The 25,564-nt window shown below is 53.8% G+C and overlaps 1 protein-coding gene across 1 annotated transcript in view; it reads right to left on the reverse strand.

Moving 5' to 3' along the window:
- Positions 1–6,103: 6,103 nt before the first annotated feature.
- LOC140430249 (uncharacterized) overlaps positions 6,104–25,564 on the reverse strand; it is a 71,589-nt gene continuing 52,128 nt past the window's right edge. Inside the window, exons 5-6 of the mRNA XM_072517676.1 lie at positions 19,980–20,012; positions 6,104–8,478 (exon numbers count right to left, since the gene is read on the reverse strand). Coding sequence (XP_072373777.1) covers positions 7,997–8,478; positions 19,980–20,012 — 515 coding nt within the window. The 3' untranslated portion in view covers positions 6,104–7,996. The remainder of the gene's footprint in view (positions 8,479–19,979; positions 20,013–25,564) is intronic.

The raw sequence follows: 25,564 nt of genomic DNA on the forward strand, positions 1-25,564 counted from the left end.
GTTCCCCATGGTAGGCTACTGCAGAAAATACAGAGGCATGGGATTCAGGGTGATTTATCAGTTTGGATCAGAAATTGGCTAGCTGGAAGAAGACAAAGGGTGGTGGTTGATGGGAAATGTTCAGACTGGAGTCCAGTTACTAGTGATGTACCACAAGGACCTGTTTTGGGGCTACTGCTGTTTGTCATTTTTATAAATGACCTGGAGGACGGCATAGAAGGATGGGTGAGTAAAGTTGCAGATGACACTAAAGTCAGTGGAGTTGTGGACAGTGCGGAAGGATGTTACAAGTTACAGAGGGACATATATAAGCTGCAGCGCTGGGCTGAGAGGTGGCAAATGGAGTTTAATGCAGAAAAGTGTGAGGTGATTCATTTTGGAAGGAATAACAGGAAGACAGAGTACTGGGCTCATGGTAAGATTCTTGGCAGTGTGGATGAGCAGAGAGTCTCGGTGTCCATGTACATAGATCCCTGAAAGTTGCCACCCAGGTTGAGAGGGTTGTTAAGAAGGTGTACGGTGTGTTCGCTTTTATTGGTAGAGGGATTGAGTTTAGGAGCCATGAGGTCATGTTGCAGCTATACAACACTCTGGTGCGGCCGCATTTGGAGTATTGTGTGCAATTCTGGTCGCCGCATTATAGAAAGGATGTGGAAGCATTGGAAAGGGTGCAGAGGAGATTTACCAGAATGTTGCCTGGTATGGAGGGAAGATCTTATAAGGAAAGGCTGAGGGACTTGAGGCTGTTTTCGTTAGAGAGAAGAAGGTTAAGAGGTGACTTAATTGAGGCATACATGATGATCAGAGGATTGGATAGGGTGGACAGTGAGAGCCTTTTTCCTCGGATGGTGATGTCTAGCATGAGGGGACATACCTTTAAATTGAGGGGAGATAGATATAAGACAGATGTCAGAGGTAGGTTCTTTACTCAGAGAGTAGTAAGGGCGTGGAATGCCCTGCCTGCAACAGTAGTGGACTCGCCAACACTAAGGACATTCAAATGGTCATTGGATAGACATATGGACAATAAGGGAATAGTGTAGATGGGCTTTAGAGTGGTTTCACAGGTCGGCGCAACATTGAGGGCTGAAGGGCCTGTACTGCGCTGTAATGTTCTATGTTCTATGTTGGTTGATGGAGGAGGTTACAAAGATCGGGAGGGTAGTAGGGGTTAGATGAGGTTACAGAGATAGGGAGGGTTGTAGGGGCTGGAGGAGATTACTGAGAATGGGAGGGCATTAATTGATGGAGAAGGTTACAGAGATAGGGAGAGTTGTAGGGGCTGGAGGAGGTTACAGAGATAGGGAAGTGGAGACATTTACAGAGATAGCAAGGATTGTAGGGGCTTGAGGATGTTACAGAGATAGGGAGGGTTGTAGGGGCTGGAGGAGGTTCCTGCGATAGGGAGGGATGTAGTTCATGACGGAGGTGTCAGTGATAGGAGGGAGTTCGGAGATCAGAGAGGGTTTGAGCCCAAGGATATAAATTAAAATTGACAGAATGAAGAGTATAAATTGACAGGGGCTGCAAGAGTTGAGCAACCTGGGGATGTTTTTAAAAAATCCTTGACAATGGCAGGGCAAATTGCGATGGCTGTTTCCAAACAGGAATCTGAGTTTTATGAACTGTGACACAGATTAATGGAATTAATGGTGAATCTGTACAAAACACTGGTTCAGCCTGAACATAGAACATAGAACATAGAACAATACAGCGCAGTACAGGCCCTTCGGCCCACGATGTTGCACCGAAACAAAAGCCATCTAACCTACACTATGCCATTATCATCCATATGTTTATCCAATAAACTTTTAAATGCCCTCAATGTTGGCGAGTTCACTACTGTAGCAGGTAGGGCATTCCACGGCCTCACTACTCTTTGCGTAAAGAACCTACCTCTGACCTCTGTCCTATATCTATTACCCCTCAGTTTAAAGTTATGTCCCCTCGTGCCAGCCATATCCATCCGCGGGAGAAGGCTCTCACTGTCCACCCTATCCAACCCCCTGATCATTTTGTATGCCTCTATTAAGTCTCCTCTTAACCTTCTTCTCTCCAACGAAAACAACCTCAAGTCCGTCAGCCTTTCCTCATAAGATTTTCCCTCCATACCAGGCAACATCCTGGTAAATCTCCTCTGCACCCGCTCCAAAGCCTCCACGTCCTTCCTATAATGCGGTGACCAGAACTGTACGCAATACTCCAAATGCGGCCGTCCCAGAGTTCTGTACAGCTGCAACATGACCTCCCGACTCCGGAACTCAATCCCTCTACCAATAAAGGCCAACACTCCATAGGCCTTCTTCACAACCCTATCAACCTGGGTGGCAACTTTCAGGGATCTATGTACATGGACACCTAGATCCCTCTGCTCAGCCACACTTTCAAGAACTTTACCATTAGCCAAATATTCCGCATTCCTGTTATTCCTTCCAAAGTGAATCACCTCACACTTCTCTACATTAAACTCCATTTGCCACCTCTCAGCCCAGCTCTGCAGCTTATCTATATCCCTCTGTAACCTGCTACATCCTTCCACACTATCGACAACACCACCGACTTTAGTATCATCTGCAAATTTACTCACCCACCCTTCTGTGCCTTCCTCTAGGTCATTGATAAAAATGACAAACAGCAACGGCCCCAGAACAGATCCTTGTGGTACTCCACTTGTGACTGTACTCCATTCTGAACATTTCCCATCAACCACCACCCTCTGTCTTCTTTCAGCTAGCCAATTTCTGATCCACATCTCTAAATCACCCTTAATCCCCAGCCTCCGTATTTTTTGCAATAGCCTACCGTGGGGAACCTTATCAAACGCTTTGCTGAAATCCATATACACCACATCAACTGCTCTACCCTCGTCTACCTGTTCAGTCACCTTCTCAAAGAACTCAATAAGGTTTGTGAGGCATGACCTACCCTTCACAAAGCCATGCTGACTATCCCTGATCATATCATTCCTATCTAGATGATTATAAATCTTGTCCCTTATAATCCCCTCCAAGACTTTACCCACTACAGACGTGAGGCTCACCGGTCTATAGTTGCCGGGGTTGTCTCTGCTCCCCTTTTTGAACAAAGGGACCACATTTGCTGTCCTCCAGTCCTCTGGCACTATTCCTGTAGCCAATGATGACATAAAAATCAAAGCCAAAGGTCCAGCAATCTCTTCCCTGGCCTCCCATAGAATCCTAGGATAAATCCCATCAGGTCCCGGGGACTTATCTATTTTCAGCCTGTCCAGAATTGCCAACACCTCTTCCCTACGTACCTCAATGCCATCTATTCTATTAGCCTGGGGCTCAGCATTCTCCTCCACAACATTATCTTTTTCCTGAGTGAATACTGACGAAAAATATTCATTTAGTATCTCGCCTATCTCTTCAGACTCCACACACAATTTCCCATCCCTGTCCTTGACTGGTCCTACTCTTTCCCTAGTCATTCGCTTATTCCTGACATACCTATAGAAAGCTTTTGGGTTTTCCTTGATCCTTCCTGCCAAATACTTCTCATGTCCCCTCCTTGCTCGTCTTAGCTCTCTCTTTAGATCCTTCCTCGCTACCTTGTAACTATCCATCGCCCCAACCGAAACTTCACACTTCATCTTCACATAGGCCTCCTTCTTCCTCTTAACAAGAGATTCCACTTCCCTGGTAAACCACGGTTCCCTCGCTCGACGCCTTCCTCCCTGTCTGACCGGTACATACTTATCAAGAACACGCAGTAGCTGATCCTTGAACAAGCCCCACTTATCCAGTGTGCCCAACACTTGCAGCCTACTTCTCCACCTTATCCCCCCCAAGTCACGTCTAATGGCATCATAATTGCCCTTCCCCCAGCTATAACTCTTGCCCTGCGGTGTATACTTATCCCTTTCCATCATTAACGTAAACGTCACCGAATTGTGGTCACTGTCCCCAAAGTGCTCTCCTACCTCCAAATCCAACACCTGGCCTGGTTCATTACCCAAAACCAAATCCAACGTGGCCTCGCCTCTTGTTGGCCTGTCAACATATTGTTTCAGGAAACCCTCCTGCACACACTGTACAAAAAACGACCCATCTATTGTACTCGAACTATATCTTTTCCAGTCAATATTTGGAAAGTTAAAGTCTCCCATAATAACTACCCTGTTACTTTCGCTCATATCCAGAATCATCTTCGCCATCCTTTCCTCTACATCCCTAGAACTATTAGGAGGCCTATAAAAAACTCCCAACAGGGTGACCTCTCCTTTCCTGTTTCTAACTTCAGCCAATACTACCTCGGAAGAAGAGTCCCCATCTAGCATCCTCTCCGCCACCGTAATACTGCTCTTGACTAGCAGCGCCACACCTCCCCCTCTTTTGCCTTCTTCTCTGAGCTTACTAAAACACCTAAACCCCGGAACCTGCAACATCCATTCCTGTCCCTGCTCTATCCATGTCTCCGAAATGGCCACAACATCGAAGTCCCAGGTACCAACCCACGCTGCCAGTTCCCCTACCTTGTTTCGTATACTCCTGGCATTGAAGTAGACACACTTCAAACCACCTACCTGAACGCTGGCCCCCTCCTGCGACGTCAAATCTGTGCTCCTGACCTCTATACTCTCATTCTCCCTTACCCTAAAACTACAATCCAGCTTCCCATGCCCCTGCTGCATTAGTTTAAACCCCCCCAAAGAGCACTAACAAATCTCCCCCCCAGGATATTTGTGCCCCTCAGGTTCAGATGTAGACCATCCTGTCTGTAGAGGTCCCACCTTCCCCAGAAAGAGCCCCAGTTATCCAAAAATCTGAATCCCTCCCGCCTGCACCATCCCTGTAGCCACGTGTTTAAAAGCTCTCTCTCCCTATTCCTCATCTCACTATCACGTGGCACGGGCAACAACCCAGAGATAACAACTCTGTTTGTTCTAGTTCTGAGTTTCCATCCTAGCTCCCTGAAAGCCTGCCTGACATCCTTGTCCCCTTTCCTACCTATGTCGTTGGTGCCAATGTGGACCACGACTTGGGGCTGCTCCCCCTCCCCCCTAAGGACCCGGAAAACACGATCCGAGACATCACGTACCCTTGCACCTGGGAGGCAACATACCAAACGTGAGTCTCTCACGCTCCCACAAAATCTCCTATCTGTGCCTGATCGGAGACATGCGTCCCCAGGTTATAAGAATGGGGAAGCCACAACAATGGGGGCGATTCTCCGAGCCCTGCGCCGCTCCGAGGTGCGGAGAATCACCGCCATTTGCGGCGGCACATTTGGCGCGGCGCCGGCCGCTGGAATCAGCGGGGCCGCCGATTCTCCGGCCTGAATGGGCTGAGCGGCCGCCCCGATACGACAGTTCCCGCCAGCGCCATTCACCCCTGGTCACTGCCGGCGGGAACTCTGCGGGAACGCTCGGGGGCGGCCTGTGGGAGGGGGGAGAGGGGCTCCTTCACCAGGGGGGCCTCAGATGGGGTCTGGCCCGCGATCGGTGCCCACCAATCGGCGGGCCGGCCTCTCCCCCCCCCCCCCCCCCGGGCTACTTTTCGGCACAGCCAGCCCCTGAACACCGACCCCATGTTGGCGTAAGAAATTCCCCATGCATGCGCAGGATGGCGCGGCCAAACTGTGCATGCGGAGGACTGAGCTGGTGCGGCGCCCATTTGGTGCCGCGTAAGGAGGCTGGAGCGGCATTAACCGCTCCAGCGTGAACACTTGGCCTCCATATCGGAGAATCGCCCCCCCCAGATCCTTCACCACACCTGGGGAGCATATACCGGCCTTCTCACCAGCAGGAACTCTCAGTCCTGCCGACTATGAACCGCTGCCATGGGATTCCCGGTGGATTGAGCAGGAAATCCCATTGGCAGCAGCAAGACCAGATGATGCCATCATCAGCCAATGGTGGGCTGTCTCTGGCTGCTGAGAAACATGTCACAGATGGCAGGTAAAATATCCCCCACCCACCACTCCGATCTTTGAATGTTCAAACCTGTGACGAGTCTGAGGTAAAATTCCCCAAATCAAACATTTTCACTCTCAAATCCATCAACTGGCGTGATTATCACAATGAGAAAACATGTTCACACTGATATAAACTGGAACCTCTTAATGTTTGAAACATTTCAGAGACGATTAAATACTTTATTTTTTAAGAGTAGCCTCTGTTAAGTCTGAAATGTGGCAGCCGTATTGTTATCAGCAAGCTCTCACAAACAGCAATGTGAGACAAAGCAGTGGAAGCGATTGTCTCCAGGACTCTAAGTCCACCCCCATAGCCCTGTTCACAATAATGGTCCAATGATGTTTAGTGACTAACAGACTGCAATATAAGGGAAGGGCTCAGGGGGTTTCTAGATAGAATAACAAATACCCGGGAGTGAGTTACAGACTGGAATCTAATCGAGGGGTTTGGGTGGTTTATATATAGAATAACAGATCCCCGGGAGTGAGTTACGGACTGGAAACTAATCGAGGGGTTTAGGTGGTTAATATATAGAATAACAGATACCCGGGAGCGAGTTACAGACTGGAATCTAATCGAGGCTTTCAGGATGGTTAATATATGGAATAACAGATACCCGGGAGTGAGTTACAGACTGGAATCTAATCGAGGGGTTTGGGTGGTTTATATATAGAATAACAGATCCCCAGGAGTGAGTTACGGACTGGAAACTAATCGAGGGGTTTAGGTGGTTAATATATAGAATAACAGATACCCGGGAGTGAGTTACAGACTGGAATCTAATCGAGGCTTTCAGGATGGTTAATATATGGAATAACAGATACCCGGGAGTGAGTTACAGACTGGAATCTAATCGAGGCTTTCAGGATGGTTAATATATGGAATAACAGATACCCGGGAGTGAGTTACAGACTGGAATCTAATCGAGGGGTTTGGGTGGTTTATATATAGAATAACAGATCCCCGGGAGTGAGTTACAGACTGGAAACTAATCGAGGGGTTTAGGTGGTTAATATATAGAATAACAGATACCCGGGAGTGAGTTACAGACTGGAATCTTATCGAGGGGTTTGGGTGGTTTATATATAGAATAACAGATACCCGGGAGTGAGTTACAGACAGGAATCTAATCGAGGCTTTCAGGATGGTTAATATATGGAATAACAGATACCCGGGAGTGAGTGACAGACTGCAATCTAATTGAGGGGTTTGGGTGGTTTATATATAGAATAACAGATTCCCGGGAGTGAGTTACGGACTGGAATCTAATCGAGGGGTTTGGGTGGTTTATATATAGAATAACAGATACCCAGGAGTGAATTACAGACTGGAATCTAATCGAGGGGTTTGGGAGGTTTATATATAGAATAACAGATACCCGGGAGTGAGTTACAGACTGGAATCTAATCAAGGGGTTTTGTTGGTTTATATATAGAATAACAGATTCCCGGGAGTGAGTTACGGACTGGAATCTAATCGAGGGGTTCGGGAGGTTTATATATAGAATAACAGATTCCCGGGAGTGAGTTACAGACTTGAATCTAATCGAGGGGTTTGGGGGGTTTATATATAGAATAACAAATACCCGGGAGTGAGTTACAGACTGGAATCTAATCGAGGGGTTCGGGTGGTTTATATATAGAATAACAGATTTCCGGGAGTGAGTTACAGACTGGAATCTAAGCGAGTGGCTCGGGATGGCTTATATATAGAATAACAGATGCCAGGGATTGAGCTACAGACTGTGATCTAATCGAGGGGTTGGGTGTAGCTTATAGATAAAATATGAGACAGCCGGAAGTGAGCTACTGATTGGAATCTAATCGCGGGGTTTGGGATGGTTTATATATAGAATAACAGATACACAGGAGCGAGTTACAGACTGGAACCTAATCAAAAGGTTCAGGTCGTTTATATATGGAATAACAGATACCCGGGAGTGAGTTACAGACTAGAGCTAATCAAATGTTTTGGAGCTATTTAAATGTAGAATATTCCTCGGAATGAATTTTAACTGATCTCAATTCCCAAATCCACCTTGTTGCCTTACGTTGTTGTCTAAAGTGTCACCTGCTCAGCTTCTGCTGAATACGTTACTGCACTTTGACCATCAGTTCCCTGTGGGCTGAGGTGTTGGTAGTCAGAATCTTTTGGTCGTTGCTTCAGGCTTGTATATGTGGAATCTTGAACTGGAACCAACTGGGGAGAGGCAATCCCAGCCTCGGCGTGCTCTCTTATCGAGCCTGAGCTAGGCCCAGCCTCGGCTTGTCTCCTCAAGCTTGTAGGCCCAGCCTCGGCCTGCCCCCTCAGGCTTGCAGCAGGCCTAGCCTCGGCTGGCTTGCTTATCGAGCCTGAGCTCAGCCCAGTCATGGCCTGTTGCCTCTGACCTGAGCTCGTCTCAGCCTCAGCCTCCACTGTCAGGTTTGACGACCCTCTTGGCTCGGCCTGCACCCTTTGGCCAGTGGCCAAGGCCTGGGACTGCTCTTCGGTGCTAGGATGAAGTCCAGGACTTAGCAAATCGGAGTAAATTCCTTCATCATCTGCAAAGAGGAAAGATCAATGTCGGTGGGAAAAGAAATAGAAGAACAATGAGCAGTCAGAGGCCATTCAGCCTGGTCTTCAATAATTAAGGCTGATCTTATCAGCTCTATTTTCTATTCCTCTCCCCACATGCTCGTGAAATGCTCAAAAATCTCTCAATCTCAGTTGTGAATCTACGCGACGACTGAACCCACACAGCCCACTGGGGTAGTGAATTCCAAAGATTCACCAGCCTCAGAGGGAAGGGTTTGAAATGACTGAAGCCTTATTCTGAGACTGTGACCCCATATCCCAGGCTCTGCAGCCAGGAGGCAGGGGAGCAACATCCTGTATTTATCTACTCTGTCAAACCGTGGACCAACTGTCTACGTTTCAATGAGATCACCTCTCACTCTTGGCACAGTGGTTAACACTGCAGCCTCACAGTGCCAGGGACTGGGAACTGGGTGACTGTCCATGTGGAGTTTACACTTTCTCCCCGTGTGTGCGTGGGTTTCCTCCGGATGCTCCGGTTTCCTCCCACAATCCATAGATGTGCAGGTTAGGTGGATTGGTCATGTTAAATTACCCCTTAGTGTCCAGGGATGTGCAGCTTAGGTGGGGTTAAAGGGTTAGGGTGGGGGTGTGGGCCTAGGTAGGGTGCTTTTTCAGAGGGTCAGCGCAGACTCGATGAGCCAGATGGTCTCAATCTGCATTCTATGATTCAACAATATCTCTCATTCAAGGAGTTAGTCAAATTAATTTTTACTGACCCGACTCAAAGGTGACTTCATTAAATAAGGAGACCCAAACTGTATGAAGTATTCCCTCTACACTGTCCCATCAAACACTCCCAGGACAGGTACAACACGGGCTTAGATACAGAACCACTGTAATAGGAGATGTAAGGTCGGACCTGCACTACAGATTCGCCGGTAGCTCCTGCCGGCTGGCTCCGCCCACGGAGAACTGTATAACTATGCATGACCTCCAGTGCCCTGCCATTTCGCCAGCTGCAGCAGGAGGCCACCCATCTGACTGTAATAAAGCCACAGTTGTACCCAACTTTAGTCTTTGTGCAATTGATCGTGCATCAATTTATTACAGTCAGATTTTCCACAGAATGGATATCCGAATTAAGCCCTTTCGCCTGCAGCTGGATCCGCACTCGCCCGACGCCAGAAAAGACTTTACTCACTGGCTAGCATGTTTTGAGGCTTACATCCACGCGGCGGTCCCCACACCAACGGAGGCTCAGAAGATAAACGTCCTGTACTCCAGACTGAGCTCCAGCGTGTTCCCGTTGATACAAGACGCCACGAATTACACACAAGCAATGGAACTCCTTAAGGAACATTACGCACAGAAGACGAACATGCTCTTCACCAGGTATGTACTCGCCACCCGCTCGCAACTACCTGGTGAGTCCATCGAAGTCTTCTGGCGGGCCCTAATTCCACTCGTCCGGGACTGTGACTGTCAGGCCGTCACGGCCCACGAACACGCAAATCCCCTCATGCGCGATGCCTTCGTGACGTGGATTGCGTCGGACCGCATCCGAGAACGATTACCGGAAGGGGCCACGCTCGAACTGGCAGAGACGAAAACCTTGGCGCTCTCCATGACGGTCGCATCCTGTAACGTACAATCGTACCCCTCCCGCCGCGCTGCCCACCCTTCTACTCCTTCCTACCCCTCCCAGACCCCGCCGACAACCTCCTCAGCTGGGGCCCTGCGTTCGCAATATGCCTGCACCTCACGCCGATCCGCGCACCCCAGGGGTCCCCGCTGCTACTTCTGCGGTCAGCAGAAGCACCCCCGCCAACACTGCCCGGCCCGCACTGCCGTTTGTAAAGCCTGCAGTAAAAAGGGCCACTTCGCGGCTGTGTGCCAGGCCTGGGCAGTCGCTGCGATCGCGCCCGCTATCGCCCCCTCCCCCACGCCAGACACACAATGGGAGCCGCCATCTTCTCCTCCCGGGTCCATGTGCGACCAATGGGCGCCGCCATCTTGTCCCCCTTCGGCCACGTGCGCCCCATGGGCGCCGCCAGCTTGTCCCCCACAGGGTCTCCGGACATCCTGACATCGAAACCACACACGCTCGCCATCCAAAGCATCCGATGGCTACCCGCGGCTCGCTTCGATGACACTGGACCAATCTTGCCTGCACAACCTGGCCACTGCGTCGATGACGGTTAAAATCAACGGCCACGCGACCTCGTGCCTGCTGGACTCCGGGAGCACCGAAAGCTTCGTTCACCCAGATACGGTAAGGCGCTGCTCCCTCGCGGTCCACCCTGCCAATCAAAGGATCTCCCTAGCATCCGGATCCCACACCGTCCCGATCCGAGGCTTTTGTACAGTCACCCTCACGATCCAGGGCATAGAATTTTGTAACTTCCTCCTCTATATCATTCCTAATCTCTGCGCTGCACTCCTGTTGGGCCTGGACTTCCAATACAACCTCCAGAGCCTCACCCTCAAATTCGGCAGGCCCTTACCCCCCCCCTTACCGTTTGCGGCCTCGCGACCCTCAAGGTCGATCCCCCCTCCCTTTTTGCCAATCTAACTGCGGATTGCAAGCCCGTTGCCACTAGGAGCAGACGGTACAGCACCCAGGACGAGACCTTCATCAGGTACAAAGTCCAGCGGCTGCTTAAGGAGGGTATTATCGAGGCCAGCAACAGCCCCTGGAGAGCCCAAATGGTAGTGGTTAAAACTGGGGAGAAACACAGGATGGTCGTGGACTACAGCCAGACTATCGATCGGTACACGCAGCTCAACGCGTACTCTCTCCCACGCATATCTGATATGGTCAATCAGATTGCGCAGTACCGGGTCTTCTCAACAATTGACCTGAAGTCCTACCACCAGCTCCCCATCCGGAAGTCGGACCATACACTGGTCCATACAAAGGCCCCTCCCCTCCACCGACCGTAACTCGTACATTCTCAGTGTGGCCATACACTGCCTTCGAGGCGGACGGTCGCCTCTACCACGTCCTTAGGGTCCCTTTCAGTGTCACAAATGGGGTCTCGGTCTTCCAAAGAGAGATGGACCGAATGGTCGACCAGTAAGATTTGCGGGCCACCTTTCCGTACTTAGATAATGTCACCATTTGCGGCCATGACCAGCAGGACCACGATGCCAACCTCGATAAATTTCTCCGCACTGCCGTTCTTCTCAACCTGACCTACAACAAAGAGCAGTGTGTGTTCAGCACGACCCAGTTAGCCATTCTCGGCTATATAGTCCAAAACGGACTTCTTGGTCCGACCCCGACCGCATGCGCCCCCTCATGGAACTACCCCTCCCCCACTGCCCCAAGGCCCTCAAACACTGCCTGGGGTTCTTTTCCTACTACGCTCAGTGGGTCCCAAACTATGCGGACAAGGCCCGCCCACTCATTCAGTCCACCCAATTCCCCCTCGCAGCCGAGGCACAACATGCTTTCGCCCGCATCAGAGCAGACATCGCCAAGGCCGGGATGCGCGCAGTGGACGAGTCACTGCCTTTCCAAGTAGAAAGCGACGCTTCAGACGTCGCCGTTGCCGCCACTCTAAACCAGGCAGGCAGACCCGTGGCATTCTTTTCCCGCACCCTTCATGCCTCTGAAATTCGACATTCATCCGTCGAAAAGGAGGCTCAAGCTATCGTTGAAGCTGTGCGGCAATGGAGGCATTACCTGGCCGGTAAGAGATTCACTCTCCTTACAGACCAACGGTAGGTAGCCTTCATGTTCAATAACACACAGCGGGTCAAGATCAAAAATGATAAAATCTTGCGGTGGAGAATCGAGCTCTCCACCTATAATTACGAGATTTTGTATCGCCCCGGTAAACTCAACGAGCCGCCGGACGCCCTCTCCCAAGGTACATGTGCCAGCGCACAAGTAGACCAACTCCGGGCCCTACACAACAGCCTTTGTCACCCGGGGGTCACTCGATTGTGCCATCTGCTCAAAGCTCGTAATCTGCCCTACTCCGTCGAGGAAGTAAGGACAGTCACCAGGGACTGCCAGGTCTGTGCGGAGTGCAAGCTGCACTTCTACCGGCCGGACCGTGCGCGCCTCAGCGTGGATTTCAAAGGGCCCCCTCCCCTCCACCGACTGTAACATGTACATTCTCAGTGTGGTCGATGAGTACTCCAGATTCCCCTTCGCCACCCCATGCCCCGATATGATGTCTGCCACCGTCATCAAGGCCCTCAGCACCATCTTTGCGCTGTTCGGTTTCCGCGCCTACATCCACAGTGACAGGGGATCCTCATTCATGAGCGATGAGCTGCATCAGTTCCTGCTCAGCAGGGGTATAGCCTCCAGCAGGACGACCTGCTACAATCCCTGGGGAAACGGGCAAGTAGAACGGGAGAATGGGACGGTTTGGAGGGCCATCCAGCTGGCCCTACGGTCCAGGAACCTCCCAGCCTCTCGCTGGCAGGAGGTCCTCCCTGACGCTCTGCACTCCATCCGGTCATTATTGTGCACCGCCACTAATAACACACCCCATGAATGTGTTTTTACCTTCCCCAGGAAGTCCACATCCGGGGTGTCGCTCCCGACTTGGCTCACTGCTCCAGGACCGGTCCTTCTCCATAGGCACGTCCGATTCCACAATGCGGACCATTTGGTGGACAGGGTTCACCTGCTCCACGCCAACCCTCAATATGCCTATGTTGAGTTCCCCGACGGCTGCCAAGATACTGTCTCACTCAGGGACTTGGCACCATCAGGTTCCACCCCAACCCCCCCCCCCACCAATGCGCCCCCCCCCCGACCTCCCACCGCGCCGCCAATATTGGCCCCACCAGACTAAACCTCCCCCTCCCCTTTTCGGCACAAGAGGACGAAGAGGACTTCTGCACGCTCCCAGAGTTCCCCGACGACTGGCCAGCATCAGCACCGCCACCACCGCCATAGGTGCCATCTCCACCACCGCCAGCAGCGAATTCGCCGCCACCATTGCGCCGCTCCCAACAAAGCACCAAAGCACCGGACTGGCTGAACCTTTGACGGACTCCGGACCGTCAACATGGACTTTTCTTTCCCGAGCACTGTACATAATTGCACTAATTGTATATAGTTTCACGTCACCCCCGCCGGACTCATTTTTAACAGGGGGTGAATGTGGTGAACCACTGTAATAGGAGATGTAAGGTCGGACCTGCACTACAGGTTCGCCGGTAGCTCCTGCCGGCTGGCTCCGCCACGGAGAACTGTATAACTATGCATGACCTCCAGTGCCCTGCCATTTCGCCAGCTGCAGCAGGAGGCCACCCATCTGACTGTAATAAAGCCACAGTTGTACCCAACTTTAGTCTTTGTGCAATTGATCGTGCATCAACAGAGTAAAGCTCCCTCTACACTGTCCCCATCAAACACTCCCAGGACAGGTACAGCACGGGGTTAGATACAGAGTAAAGCTCCCTCTACACTGTCCCCATCAAACACTCCCAGGACAGGTACAGCATGGGGTTAGGCACAGAGTAAAGCTCCCTCTACACTGTCCCCGTCAAACACTCCCAGGACAGGTACAGCACGGGGTTAGATACAGAGTAAAGCTCCCTCCACACTGTCCCCATCAAACACTCTCAAGACAGGTGTGGTGAATGTAAATACAGTTAATTCGCCAGTTATGTTCTATGTTTGTAAATACAGTTAATTAACCCTGTGGGTTTTATCTGTGGGCCATTGTATGGCTTCACCCACAGGGGGAGATGTTGGAGGATGTTGGAGCATGTACGGGCTCTTCCCATCGCTCCGCCCCTTTGAAGGAGTATAAGAAGAGTATACTGTCCTCTGTATGTACCAGTCGCAGGCAGGCAAAGTTGATAGTTAATTAAAAGCACTGTTTTACTCTGACACGAGTCCTTGAGTGAATTGATGGTCGCATCAATTTAATTAACTATCTGAACAAAACGATTATGGAGTCAGCCCTCAAACCTGACAGATTGGAGCTCGATCCAAAGGCCGCGGAGGCAAAGGAAATTTTTTCACACTGGCTGCGGTGTTTTAAGGCCTACCTTTCCGCGTCGTCGGCGCCATCCGTCACGGACGAACAAAAATTGAGTCTCCTCCACGCACGGGTGAGTCACCGCATTTCTGTGGAACTCGAAGAGGCCACCTCATATACCGTCGCTCTCGCAATCCCCGAGCGCATCTACGTGCGGCCTGTGAATGAGGTCTATGCACGACATATTCTCGCTACTCAACGCCAGCGCCCCGGGGAGTCACTCAACGACTATCTGCACGACCTCAAAGCCCTCGCGCGCAACTGTAACTATCAGGCCGTTGCGGCCACTCAGCACATGGAGCTCGCCGTCCGCGTTGTGGGGGTCAGATCAAATTACGTGCGGCGGCGACTGCTCGAGAAGGGGGCCCAGGACCTGGACAAGACGGTGAAACCGGCGACTTCACTGCATTTCCGGCCGAACACTCGACCCCCTCGTGGGCTCCCGACCAGAGATTACCCCAGGCCTGTGCTGTGCGCCCACCCGCTCATCGTGGGGGGGTTGCCTTGTTATTTTTGCGGACAGCCTCAACACCCTTGACAGCACTGCCCGGCCCGCAACGCACACTGCAACAGTTGCGGCTGAAAAGGGCACTTGCCCGCAGACCTCGCAATGTGGCAGCATGCCTGCCGACTCCGACTCCGCACAGCATGGGCCACTCACGGGGGCCGCCATTTTGGCCATCCCCCCCCCCCACGGGGCAGGCCACGTGCGATCCATGGGGCCGCCATTTTGGCCATCCTCCCCCACCCGGCCAGCCACGTGCGATCCATGGGGCCGCCATCTTGGACGCCACCTTCCTCGACGCCCGCCACGCTTGATCAACGGGGACCGCCATCTTGGACGCCATCTGCTACGCCGCTCGACGCGTACGACCTGCTCGGACAGTCACCGGGGGGTCACCCCAGCACAGCCGACCACGCCGCCGGTTACCCTCAAATCAGCGCAGTCACCTTGGACCAGTCGCGACCCAAGCACCTCGAGAGCTCAATGATGGCCGTCTGGGTTAACGGGTACAAGACACCTTGCCTGTTCGACTCCAGGAGAACCGAGAGTTTCATCCACCCAGATCTGGTAAGCAGCTGCTCGCTCCCGATATTCCCGACGCAACAAACAATTTTCCTCGCCTCCGGGTCGCACTTGGTATAAATCCGAGGGGGCACTCCGGTAACCTTAGTGGTACAGGGCGCTGAGTACACTAATTTCCAGCTGTATGTGCTCCCAGACCTCTGCGCCCCCCTCCTTTTAGGGCTCGATTTTCAATGCAATCTTAAGAGCCTGACGCTTAGTTTTGGCGGACCCTTGCCCCTACTCACTGTGTGCAGCCTAGCCACTCTGAAAGTCGACTCTCCTTCTCTCTTCGCAAATCTCACCACTGATTGCAAGCCAGTAGCCACTCGCAGCAGGCGATATAGCATGCAGGACAGAATATTTATTAGGTCTGAGGTCCTGCGTCTCTTGCGGGAAGGACTCGTAGAGGCCAGCAATAGCCCCTGGAGAGCTCAGGTGGTGGTCGTCAAGACTGGGGAGAAGCTCCGGATGGTAGTTGATTACAGCCAGACCATTAACCGGTTTACGCAACTTAATGCATACCCCCTTTCCCGGATTGCAGACATGGTCAATCAGATCGCTCACTACCGCGTGTTCTCCACAGTGGATCTGAAGTCTGCATACCACCAACTCCCAATCCGTCCGGAGGTTCACCACTACACTGCGTTCGAGGCAGACGGCCGCCTTTTTCATTCCTCCGGGTCCCTTTTGGCATCACGAACGGGGTTTCGGTGTTCCAACGAGCAATGGACCGAATGGTGGACCAGTACGGGCTGCGGGCCACGTTTCCGTACTTGGACAACATCACCATCTGCGGCCATGATCAGCAGGACCACGACGCCAACCTCCACCAATTTCTCCAAACCGCCCAAAAACTCAACCTCACCTATAATAAGGAGAAATGCGTTTTCCGCACCACCAGGCGAGCCATCCTCGGCTACGTCGTGGAACACGGAGTCCTAGGGCCCGACCCTGACCGTCTGCGCCCCCTCCTGCAACTCCCTCTCCTTCACTGTCCCAAGGCCCTCAAGAGGATTTTTTTCCTACTACGCCCAGTGGATCCTCCAGTATGCGGACAAAGCCCGCCCACTATTTACGGTCACCCTTTTCCCTCTAGCAGCCGAGGCCCGCCAGGCCTTCAACTGCATCAAGGCGGACATTGCCAAAGCCGCGAATCCGTCCCCTTCCAGGTGGAGAGCGACGCATCAGAGGTCACTCTCGCCGCCGCTCTCAATCAAGCAGGCAGACCGGTTGCGTTTTTTTCACGCACCCTCACCGCCTCTGAACTTTGACACTCCTCGGTCGAAAAAGAGGCTCAAGCCATCGTGGAAGCCGTTCGGCACTGGAGGCACTTCCTCGCTGGTAGGACCAACGATCGGTAGCCTTCATGTTCGACAATACGCAGCGGGGCAAAATCAAGAACGATGAGATCTTGAGGTGGAGGATCGAACTCTCCACCTATAATTACGATATAGTATATCGTCCGGGGAAGCTCAATGAGTCCACAGATACCCTGTCCCACGGCACATGCGCCAGTCCGCAAGAGGACCGACTACCGGCTATCCACGACGACCTCTGCCACCCGGGGGTCACCCGGCTCGCCCATGATATCAAGGCCCGCAACCTGCCCTACTCCACCGAGGAGGTCAAAGCTGTAACCAGAGACTGCAAATCTGTGCGGAGTGTAAACCGCACTTCTATCGACCAGATAAAGCCCACCTGGTGAAGGCATCCCGGCCCTTTGAACGCCTCAGTATCGATTTCAAAGGGCCCCTCCCCTCGAATAATCGCAATACCTACTTTCTCAATATTATTGATGAGTTTTCCCATTTGCCATCCCGTGCCCCGATATGACCACCCCCACTGTTATCAGAGCCATGCACGGTATCTTCACCCTGTTTGGTTTCCCCAACTACGTATTAGTGAGAGGCAGCACGGTTTTGTGAAGGGGAGGTCGTGTCTCACTAACTTGATAGAGTTTTTCGAGGAGGTCACTAAGATGATTGATGCAGGTAGGGCAGTAGATGTTGTCTATATGGACTTCAGTAAGGCCTTTGACAAGGTCCCTCATGGTAGACTAGTACAAAAGGTGAAGTCACACGGGATCAGGGGTGAACTGGCAAGGTGGATACAGAACTGGCTAGGCCATAGAAGGCAGAGGGTAGCAATGGAGGGATGCTTTTCTAATTGGAGGGCTGTGACCAGTGGTGTTCCACAGGGATCAGTGCTGGGACCTTTGCTCTTTGTAGTGTATATAAATGATTTGGAGGAAAATGTAACTGGTCTGATTAGTAAGTTTGCAGACGACACAAAGGTTGGTGGAATTGCGGATAGCGATGAGGACTGTCTGAGGATACAGCAGGATTTAGATTGTCTGGAGACTTGGGCGGAGAGATGGCAGATGGAGTTTAATCCGGACAAATGTGAGGTAATGCATTTTGGAAGGGCTAATGCAGGTAGGGAATATACAGTGAATGGTAGAACCCTCAAGAGTATTGAAAGTCAAAGAGATCTAGGAGTACAGGTCCACAGGTCATTGAAAGGGGCAACACAGGTGGAGAAGGTAGTCAAGAAGGCATACGGCATGCTTGCCTTCATTGGCCGGGGCATTGAGTATAAGAATTGGCAAGTCATGTTGCAGCTGTATAGAACCTTAGTTAGGCCACACTTGGAGTATAGTGTTCAATTCTGGTCGCCACACTACCAGAAGGATGTGGAGGCTTTAGAGAGGGTGCAGAAGAGATTTACCAGAATGTTGCCTGGTATGGAGGGCATAAGCTATGAGGAACGATTGAATAAACTCGGTTTGTTCTCACTGGAACGAAGGAGGTTGAGGGGCGACCTGATAGAGGTATACAAAATTATGAGGGGCATAGACAGAGTGGATAGTCAGAGGCTTTTCCCCAGGGTAGAGGGGTCAATTACTAGGGGGCATAGGTTTAAGGTGAGAGGGGCAAGGTTTAGAGTAGATGTACGAGGCAAGTTTTTTACGCAGAGGGTAGTGGGTGCCTGGAACTCACTACCGGAGGAGGTAGTGGAAGCAGGGACGATAGGGACATTTAAGGGGCATCTTGACAAATATATGAATAGGATGGGAATAGAAGGATACGGACCCAGGAAGTGTAGAAGATTGTAGTTTAGTCGGGCAGTATGGTCGGCACGGGCTTGGAGGGCCGAAGGGCCTGTTCCTGTGCTGTACATTTCTTTGTTCTTTGTTCTTTGTACGTCCACAGTGACAGGGGCTCGTCATTCATGAGTGACGAACTGCGTCAGTACCTGCTTAGTAAAGGCATCGCCTCGAGCAAGACTACCAGTTACAACCCCCGGGGAAACGGACAGTTGGAGAGGGAGAATGCGACGGTCTGGAAGATCGTCCTACTGACCCTACGGTCCAGGAATCTCCCGGTTTCCCACTGGCAGGAAGTCCTCCCCGATGCGCTCCATGCTATTAGGTCCCTCCTTTGCACGGCCACAAACCAGACTCCTCCTGACCGCTTGTTTATTTTCCCCAGGGGGACTACCTCCAGGGCCTCGCTCCCACCCTGGCTGATGACACCGGGTCCGGTTCTCCTCCGGAAACACGTTTGGACCCAGAAGACCGATCCCCAGGTAGAGAGGGTCCAGCTCCTGCACTCAAACCCGCACTACGCATATGTTGAGCACCCCGATGGTCGACCGGATACCGTCTCCCTCAGAGACCTTGCGCCCGCAGGCTCCGCCACCACTACGTCCACAGTACTCCCCGCGATGTACCCCGCTCTTTCTCCCATGCCCAGCGCCCTCGCGCCCATTTGGCTCCTGCGCTCCCTTCCGCCCGGCACATCAGTCCGCAGGAATGAAGCTCAGGAAGAGCCGCTCCCGGAGTCCACTCCTGGGGCTGCACCGGACCCACTTCCCCAGCCACCTGAAATGGCTGCAACACCAGTGCTTCGGCGGTCGCAGCGTACGATCCGGACGCCGGACCGGCTGAACTTGTGACCCATCACCCCCGCCAGACTTAATTTTTTTACAGGGGGTGAATGTGGTGAATGTAAATACAGTTAATTCACCAGTTATGTTCTATGTTATTAACCCTGTGGGTTTTACCTGTGGGCCATTGTATGGCTTCACCCACAGGGGGAGATGTTGGAGGATGTTGGAGCATGTACGGGCTCTTCCCATCGCTCCGCCCCTTTGAAGGAGTATAAGAGTAGCTGGCCTGTGGGACTATCCTCAGTATGTACCACTCACAGGCAGGCAAAGTTGATAGTTAATTAAAACTACTGTTTTACACGAATCCTTGAGTGAATTGATGGTCGCATCAACAGGTACAGCACGGGGTTAGATTATTTCCTCAGTTGCCTGAATTGCTGTCACTATGCCCCTGGCCTCCTCCACCCCACACCAGTAATTGACACAATCAAGTGTTGTTTGTTAGCTGCACTCGGGCAGTTTCTAAGCGCTTACTGGACTGATCTCCTACCTTTGTTCTGTTTACTTTTCTTCCCACTGTTACCTGGTGATATAAGAGATGAAATAGGAAAGAATTAGTATCAAATGACATCAAGTCTGCATTATCCCTCCCTCCCTCCCTCCCTCTCTCTCCCCCCCCTCTCTCTCCCCTTCTCCCCCCCTCTCTCTCCCCTTCTCCCCTCCCTCTCTCCCTCCCGCTTCCTACCTCCTTCTCTTCCCCCTTTTTCTCTGACTCTCTCTCTCTCCATCCCTCCCTCCCCTTCCCTCTCTCACCCTCCCTCCCTTTCAACTCTCTCCAACCTCTCTCTGTCCCGATTGGTCTCCCTTCTTCCTTCTCTCTCTCTCCTCACCCTCCTGCACAGCCTCTCTCTCCCTCCCTCCCTCCCTCCCTCCCTCCTTCCCTCCCTCCCTCCTTCCCTCTCTCTCCCTCACTCTTCCTCCCAGCATCTCCCTCACTCTCCTTCCCTCTCCCTGCCTCCCTCTCTCTCTCTCTCTCTCACTCCCTCCCTCACTCCCTATTTCTCTCCCTCCTACCTTTCCTTTCCCTCCTGTCTCTGACTTTACCTCACCCTTCCTCCCCTCTCCCTCCCTCCCTCTCCCTCCTTCACTCTCTCTCGCTCTCCCACACCCATCCTCCCTCCTCATCACTTTCCCACACTCCTTTCCTCCCTCTCCCTCACACCCTCTTTCTCTATCTCCCTCCCTCTGCAGGAAAGTCTCTCCTTCCCACTGCCACTGGCAGTGCGGGGTCCCCTCTCCTTCTCACAGCCACTGCCAGTGCATGAACCCCTATGCCTCCCACAGCCACTGCCAGTGTGGGATCCCCTCTGCCTCCCACAGCCACTGCCAGTGTGGGATCCCCTCTGCCTCCCACAGCCAGTGCAGGATCTTCTCACCTTCCCACTGTCAGTGCGTGAAACCCTCACCTTCCCACTGCCACTGCCAGTGTGTGAACCACTCTCCTTCCCACTGCCAGTTCATGAACCCATCTCCTTCCCACGACCAGTGCGGGATCCCCTCTCATTCCCACTGCCAGTGCGGGATCCCCTCTCCTTCCCACTGTCAGTGCCAGTGCGTGAACCCCTCTCCTTCACACTGCCACTGCCAGTGTGTGAACCCCTCTCCTTCCCACTGTCAGTGCGTGAACCCCTCTCCTTCCCACTGCCAGTTCGTGAACCCCTCTCCTTCCAACGACCAGTGCGGGATCCCCTCTCCTTCCCACTGCCAGTGCGGGATCCCCTCTCCTTCCCACAGCCACTGCCTGTGTGTGAAGCCCTCTCCTTCCCACTGTCAGTGCAGGATCCCCTCTCCTTCCGACTGCCAGTGCGGGACCCCTCTCCTTCCCACAGCCACTGCCAGTGCGGGATCCCCTCTCCTTCCCACAGCCACTGCCAGTGTGGGATCCCCTCTCCTTCCCACTGTCAGTGCCAGTGTGGGATCCCCTCTCCTTCCCACAGCCACTGCCAGTGCGGGATCCCCTCTCCTTCCCACTGTCAGTGCAGGATCCCCTCTCCTTCCCACTGTCAGTGCAGGATCCCCTCTCCTTCCGACTGCCAGTGCAGGATCCCCTCTCCTTCCGACTGCCAGTTCGGGACCCCTCTCCTTCCCACAGCCACTGCCAGTGCGGGATCCCCTCTCCTTCCCACTGCCAGTACGTGAACCCCTCTCCTTCCCACTGTCACTGCCAGTGTGTGAACATCTTTCCTTCTCACTGCCACTGCCAGTGTGTGAGCCCCTCTCCTTCCCGCTGTCAGTGCGAGATCCCTTCTCCTTCCCACTGCCAGTGTGTGAACCCATCTCCTTCCCACTGCCAGTGCATGAACCCCTCTCCTTCCCACTGCCAGTACGTGATATCCTCTCCTTCCCACTGCCAGTGCGGGATCCCCTGACCTTCCCACTGCCAGTGTGTGAACCCCTCTCCTTCCCACTGCCACTGCCAGTGTGTGAACCCCTCTCCTTCCCACTGCCAGTGCGTGAACCCCTCTCCTTCCCACTGCCACTGCCAGTGTGTGAACCCCTCTCATTTCCCACTGCCAGTGCGTGTACCCCTCTCCTTTCCACTGCCAGTGTGTGAACCCCTCTCCTTCCCACTGTCAGTACGGGATCCCCTCTCCTTCCCACTGCCAGTGTGTGATCCCCTCACCTTCCCACTGCCAGTGCGCGAACCCCTCTCCTTCCCACTGCCAGTGCGTGAACCCCTCTCCTTCCCAGTGACAGTGTGGGATCCCCTCTCCTTCCCACTGCCAATGCGTGAACCCCTCTCCTTCCCACTGCCAGTGCATGACCCCTCTCCTTCCCACTGCCAGTGCGGGATCCCCTCTCCTTCCCACTGCCAGTGCGGGATCCCCTCTCCTTCCCACTGCCAGTGCGGGATCCCCTCTCCTTCCCACTGCCAGTGCGGGATCCCCTCTACTTCCCACTGCCAGTGCGGGATCCCCTCTCCTTCCCACTGCCAGTGCGGGATCCCCTCTCCTTCCCACTGCTAGTGCGGGATCCCCTCTCCTTCCCACTGCCAGTGCAGGATCCCCTCTCCTTCCCACAGCGACTGCCAGTGTGGGATCCCCTCTGCCTCCCACAGCCACTGCCAGTGCAGGATCCCCTCTCCTTCCCACAGCGACTGCCAGTGTGGGATCCCCTCTGCCTCCCACAGCCACTGCCAGTGCGGGATCCCCACTCCTTCCCACAGCCACTGCCAGTGCGTGAACCCCTCTCCGCCCCACTGCAACTGCCGGTGTCTGCACCCCTCTACTTCCCACTGCCACTGCCAGTGTGTGAACCCCTCTCCTGCCCACAGCTGCTGCCAGTGTGTGAACCCCTCTCCCCCACACTGCCAGTGTGGGATCCCCTCTCATTCCCACTGCCAGTGCGGGATCCCCTCTCCTTCCCACTACCACTCCCAGTGTATGAACCCCTCTCCTTCCCACAGCCACTGCCAGTGCGGGATGCCCTCTCCTTCCCACTGCCAGTGCGGGATCCCCTCTCCTTCCCACAGCCACTGCCAGTGTGTGAACCCCTCTCCTTCCCACTGCCACTGCCGGTGTGTGAACCCCTCCCTTCCCACAGCCACTTCCAATGTGTGAACCCCTCTCCTTCCCACTGCCAGTGCGTGAACCCCTCTCCTTCCCACTGTCAGTGCCAGTGCGTGAACCCCTCTCCTTCCCACTGCCAGTGCGTGAACCCCTCTCCTTCCCACTGCCACTGCCAGTGCGTGAACCCCTCTCCTTCCCACTGCCAGTGCGGCACCCCTCTCCTTCCCACTGTCAGTGCGTGATCCCCTCTCCTTCCCACTGTCAGTGCCAGTGCGTGAACCCCTCCATTCTCACTGCCACTGCCAGTGTGTGAACCCCTCTCCTTCTCACTGCCAGTGCGTGAACCCCTCTCCTTCCCACTGCCAGTGTGTGAACCCCTCTCCATCCCACTGCCAGTGTGTGAACCCCTCTCCTTCCCACTGCCAGTGCCGGATCCCCTCTCCTTCCCACTGCCAGTGCGGGATCCCCTCTCCTTCCCACTGTCAGTGCGGGATCCCCTCTCCTTCCCACTGTCAGTGCGGGATCCCCTCTCCATCCCACTGTCAGTGCGGGATCATCTCTCCTTCCCACTGTCATTGCGGGATTCCCTCTCCTTCCCACAGTCAGTGCGGTATCCCCTCACCTTCCCACTGCCAGTGCCAGTGCGTGAACCCCTCTCCTTCTCACTGCCACTGCCAGTGCGTGAACCCCTCTCCTTCCCAATGCCACTGGCAGTGTGTGAATCCCTCCCTCTCCTTCCCACTGCCAGTGCGGGATCCCCTCTCTTTCCCACAGCCAGTGCGGGATCCCCTCTCCTTCCCACTGCTACTGCCAGTGCTGGATCCCCTCTCCTTCTCACTGCCACTGCCAGTGCGTGAACCCCTCTCCTTCCCACTGCCACTACCAGTGTGTGAACCCCTCTCCTTTCCATTTCCACAGCCAGTGTATGAACCCCTCTCCTTCCCACTGCCAGTGTGTGAACCCTTCTCCTTCCCACAGCCAGTGCGGGATCCCCTCTCCTTCCCACAGCCAGTGCGGGATCCCCGCTCCTTCCCACAGCCAGTGTGGGATCCCCTCTCCTTCCCACAGCCAGTGCGGGATCCCCGATCCTTCCCACAGCCTGTGTGGGATCCCCTCTCCTTCCCACAGCCAGTGCGGGATACCCTCTCCTTCCCACAGCCAGTGCGGGATCCCCTCTCCTTCCCACTGCCAGTGCGGGATCCCCTCTCCTTCCCACTGTCAGTGCGAGATCCTCTCTCCTTCCCACTGCCAGTGCAGGATCCTCTCTCCCTCACATACCCAGTGCCAGTGCAGGCGCTCTTCTCCAGCCCTCACACACCCAGTGCCTGTGCAGGCTCTCCTCTCCAGCCCTCACACACCCAGTGCCAGTGCAGGGTCCTCTCTCCCTCACACACCTAGTGCCAGTGCAGGATCCTCTCCCATCCCTCACACACTCAGTGCCAGTGCAGGATCCTCTCTCCCTCACACACCCAGTGCCAGTGCAGGTTCTCCTTTCCTCCCTCACACACCCAGTGCCAGTGCAGGTACTCCTTTCCTCCCTCACACACCCAGTGCCAGTGCAGGATCCTCTATCCATTACTCACACACCCAGTGCCAGTGCAGGATCCTCTCTCCATCCGTCAAACACGCAGTGCCAGTGCAGGCTCTCCTCTCCCTCATCTAAACACCCAGTGTCCGTGCAGTATCCTCTCCATTCCTCACACACCCAGTGCCAGTGCAGGCTCTACTCTCCATCCCTCACACACCCAGTGCCAGTGCAGGCTCTCCTCTCCATCCCTCACACAACCAGTGCCAGTGCAGGCTCTCTCCATCCCTCACACACCCAGTGCCAGTGCAGGATCCTCTCTCCATCCCTCACACACCCAGCGCCAGTGCAGGCTCTCCTCTCCCCCCTCTATACACCCAGTGCCAGTGCAGGATCCTCTGTTCCTCACACACCCAGTGCCAGTGCAGGCTCTGCTCTCCATCCCTCACACACCCAGTGCCAGTGCAGGCTCTCCTCTCCATCCCTCACACACGCAGTGCCAGTGAAGGATCCTCTCTCCCTCACACACCCAGTGCCAGTGCAGGCGCTCTTCTCCAGCCCTCACACACCCAGTGCCAGTGCAGGCTCTCCTCTCCATCCCACACACACACAGTGCCAGTGCAGGCTCCCCTCTCCGTCCCACACACTGCCAGTGCAATCTCTACTCTCCACCCCTCACACACCCAGTCCCAGTGCAGGATCCTCTCTCTCTCTCTCACACACCCAGTGCCAGTGCAGGCTCTCCTCTCACTCTTCTAAACACCCAGCGCCAGTACAGGATCCTCTCTCCATCCCTCACACACCCAGTGCCAGTGCAGGATCCTCTCTCTCTCACACACACCCAGTGCCAGTGCAGGATCCTCTCTCCATCCCTCACACACCCAGTGCCAGTGCAGGATCCTCTCTCTCTCTCACACACCCAGTGCCAGTGCAGGATCCTCTCTCTCTCACACACCCAGTGCCAGTGCAGGTTCTCTTCACCATCCTTAACACACCCAGTGCCAGTGAAGGCTCTCTTCTCCATTCCCTCACACACCCAGT

Source organism: Scyliorhinus torazame, chromosome 10, assembly GCF_047496885.1.
Source record: "Scyliorhinus torazame isolate Kashiwa2021f chromosome 10, sScyTor2.1, whole genome shotgun sequence".
In the NCBI taxonomy this organism is placed as follows: domain Eukaryota; kingdom Metazoa; phylum Chordata; class Chondrichthyes; order Carcharhiniformes; family Scyliorhinidae; genus Scyliorhinus; species Scyliorhinus torazame.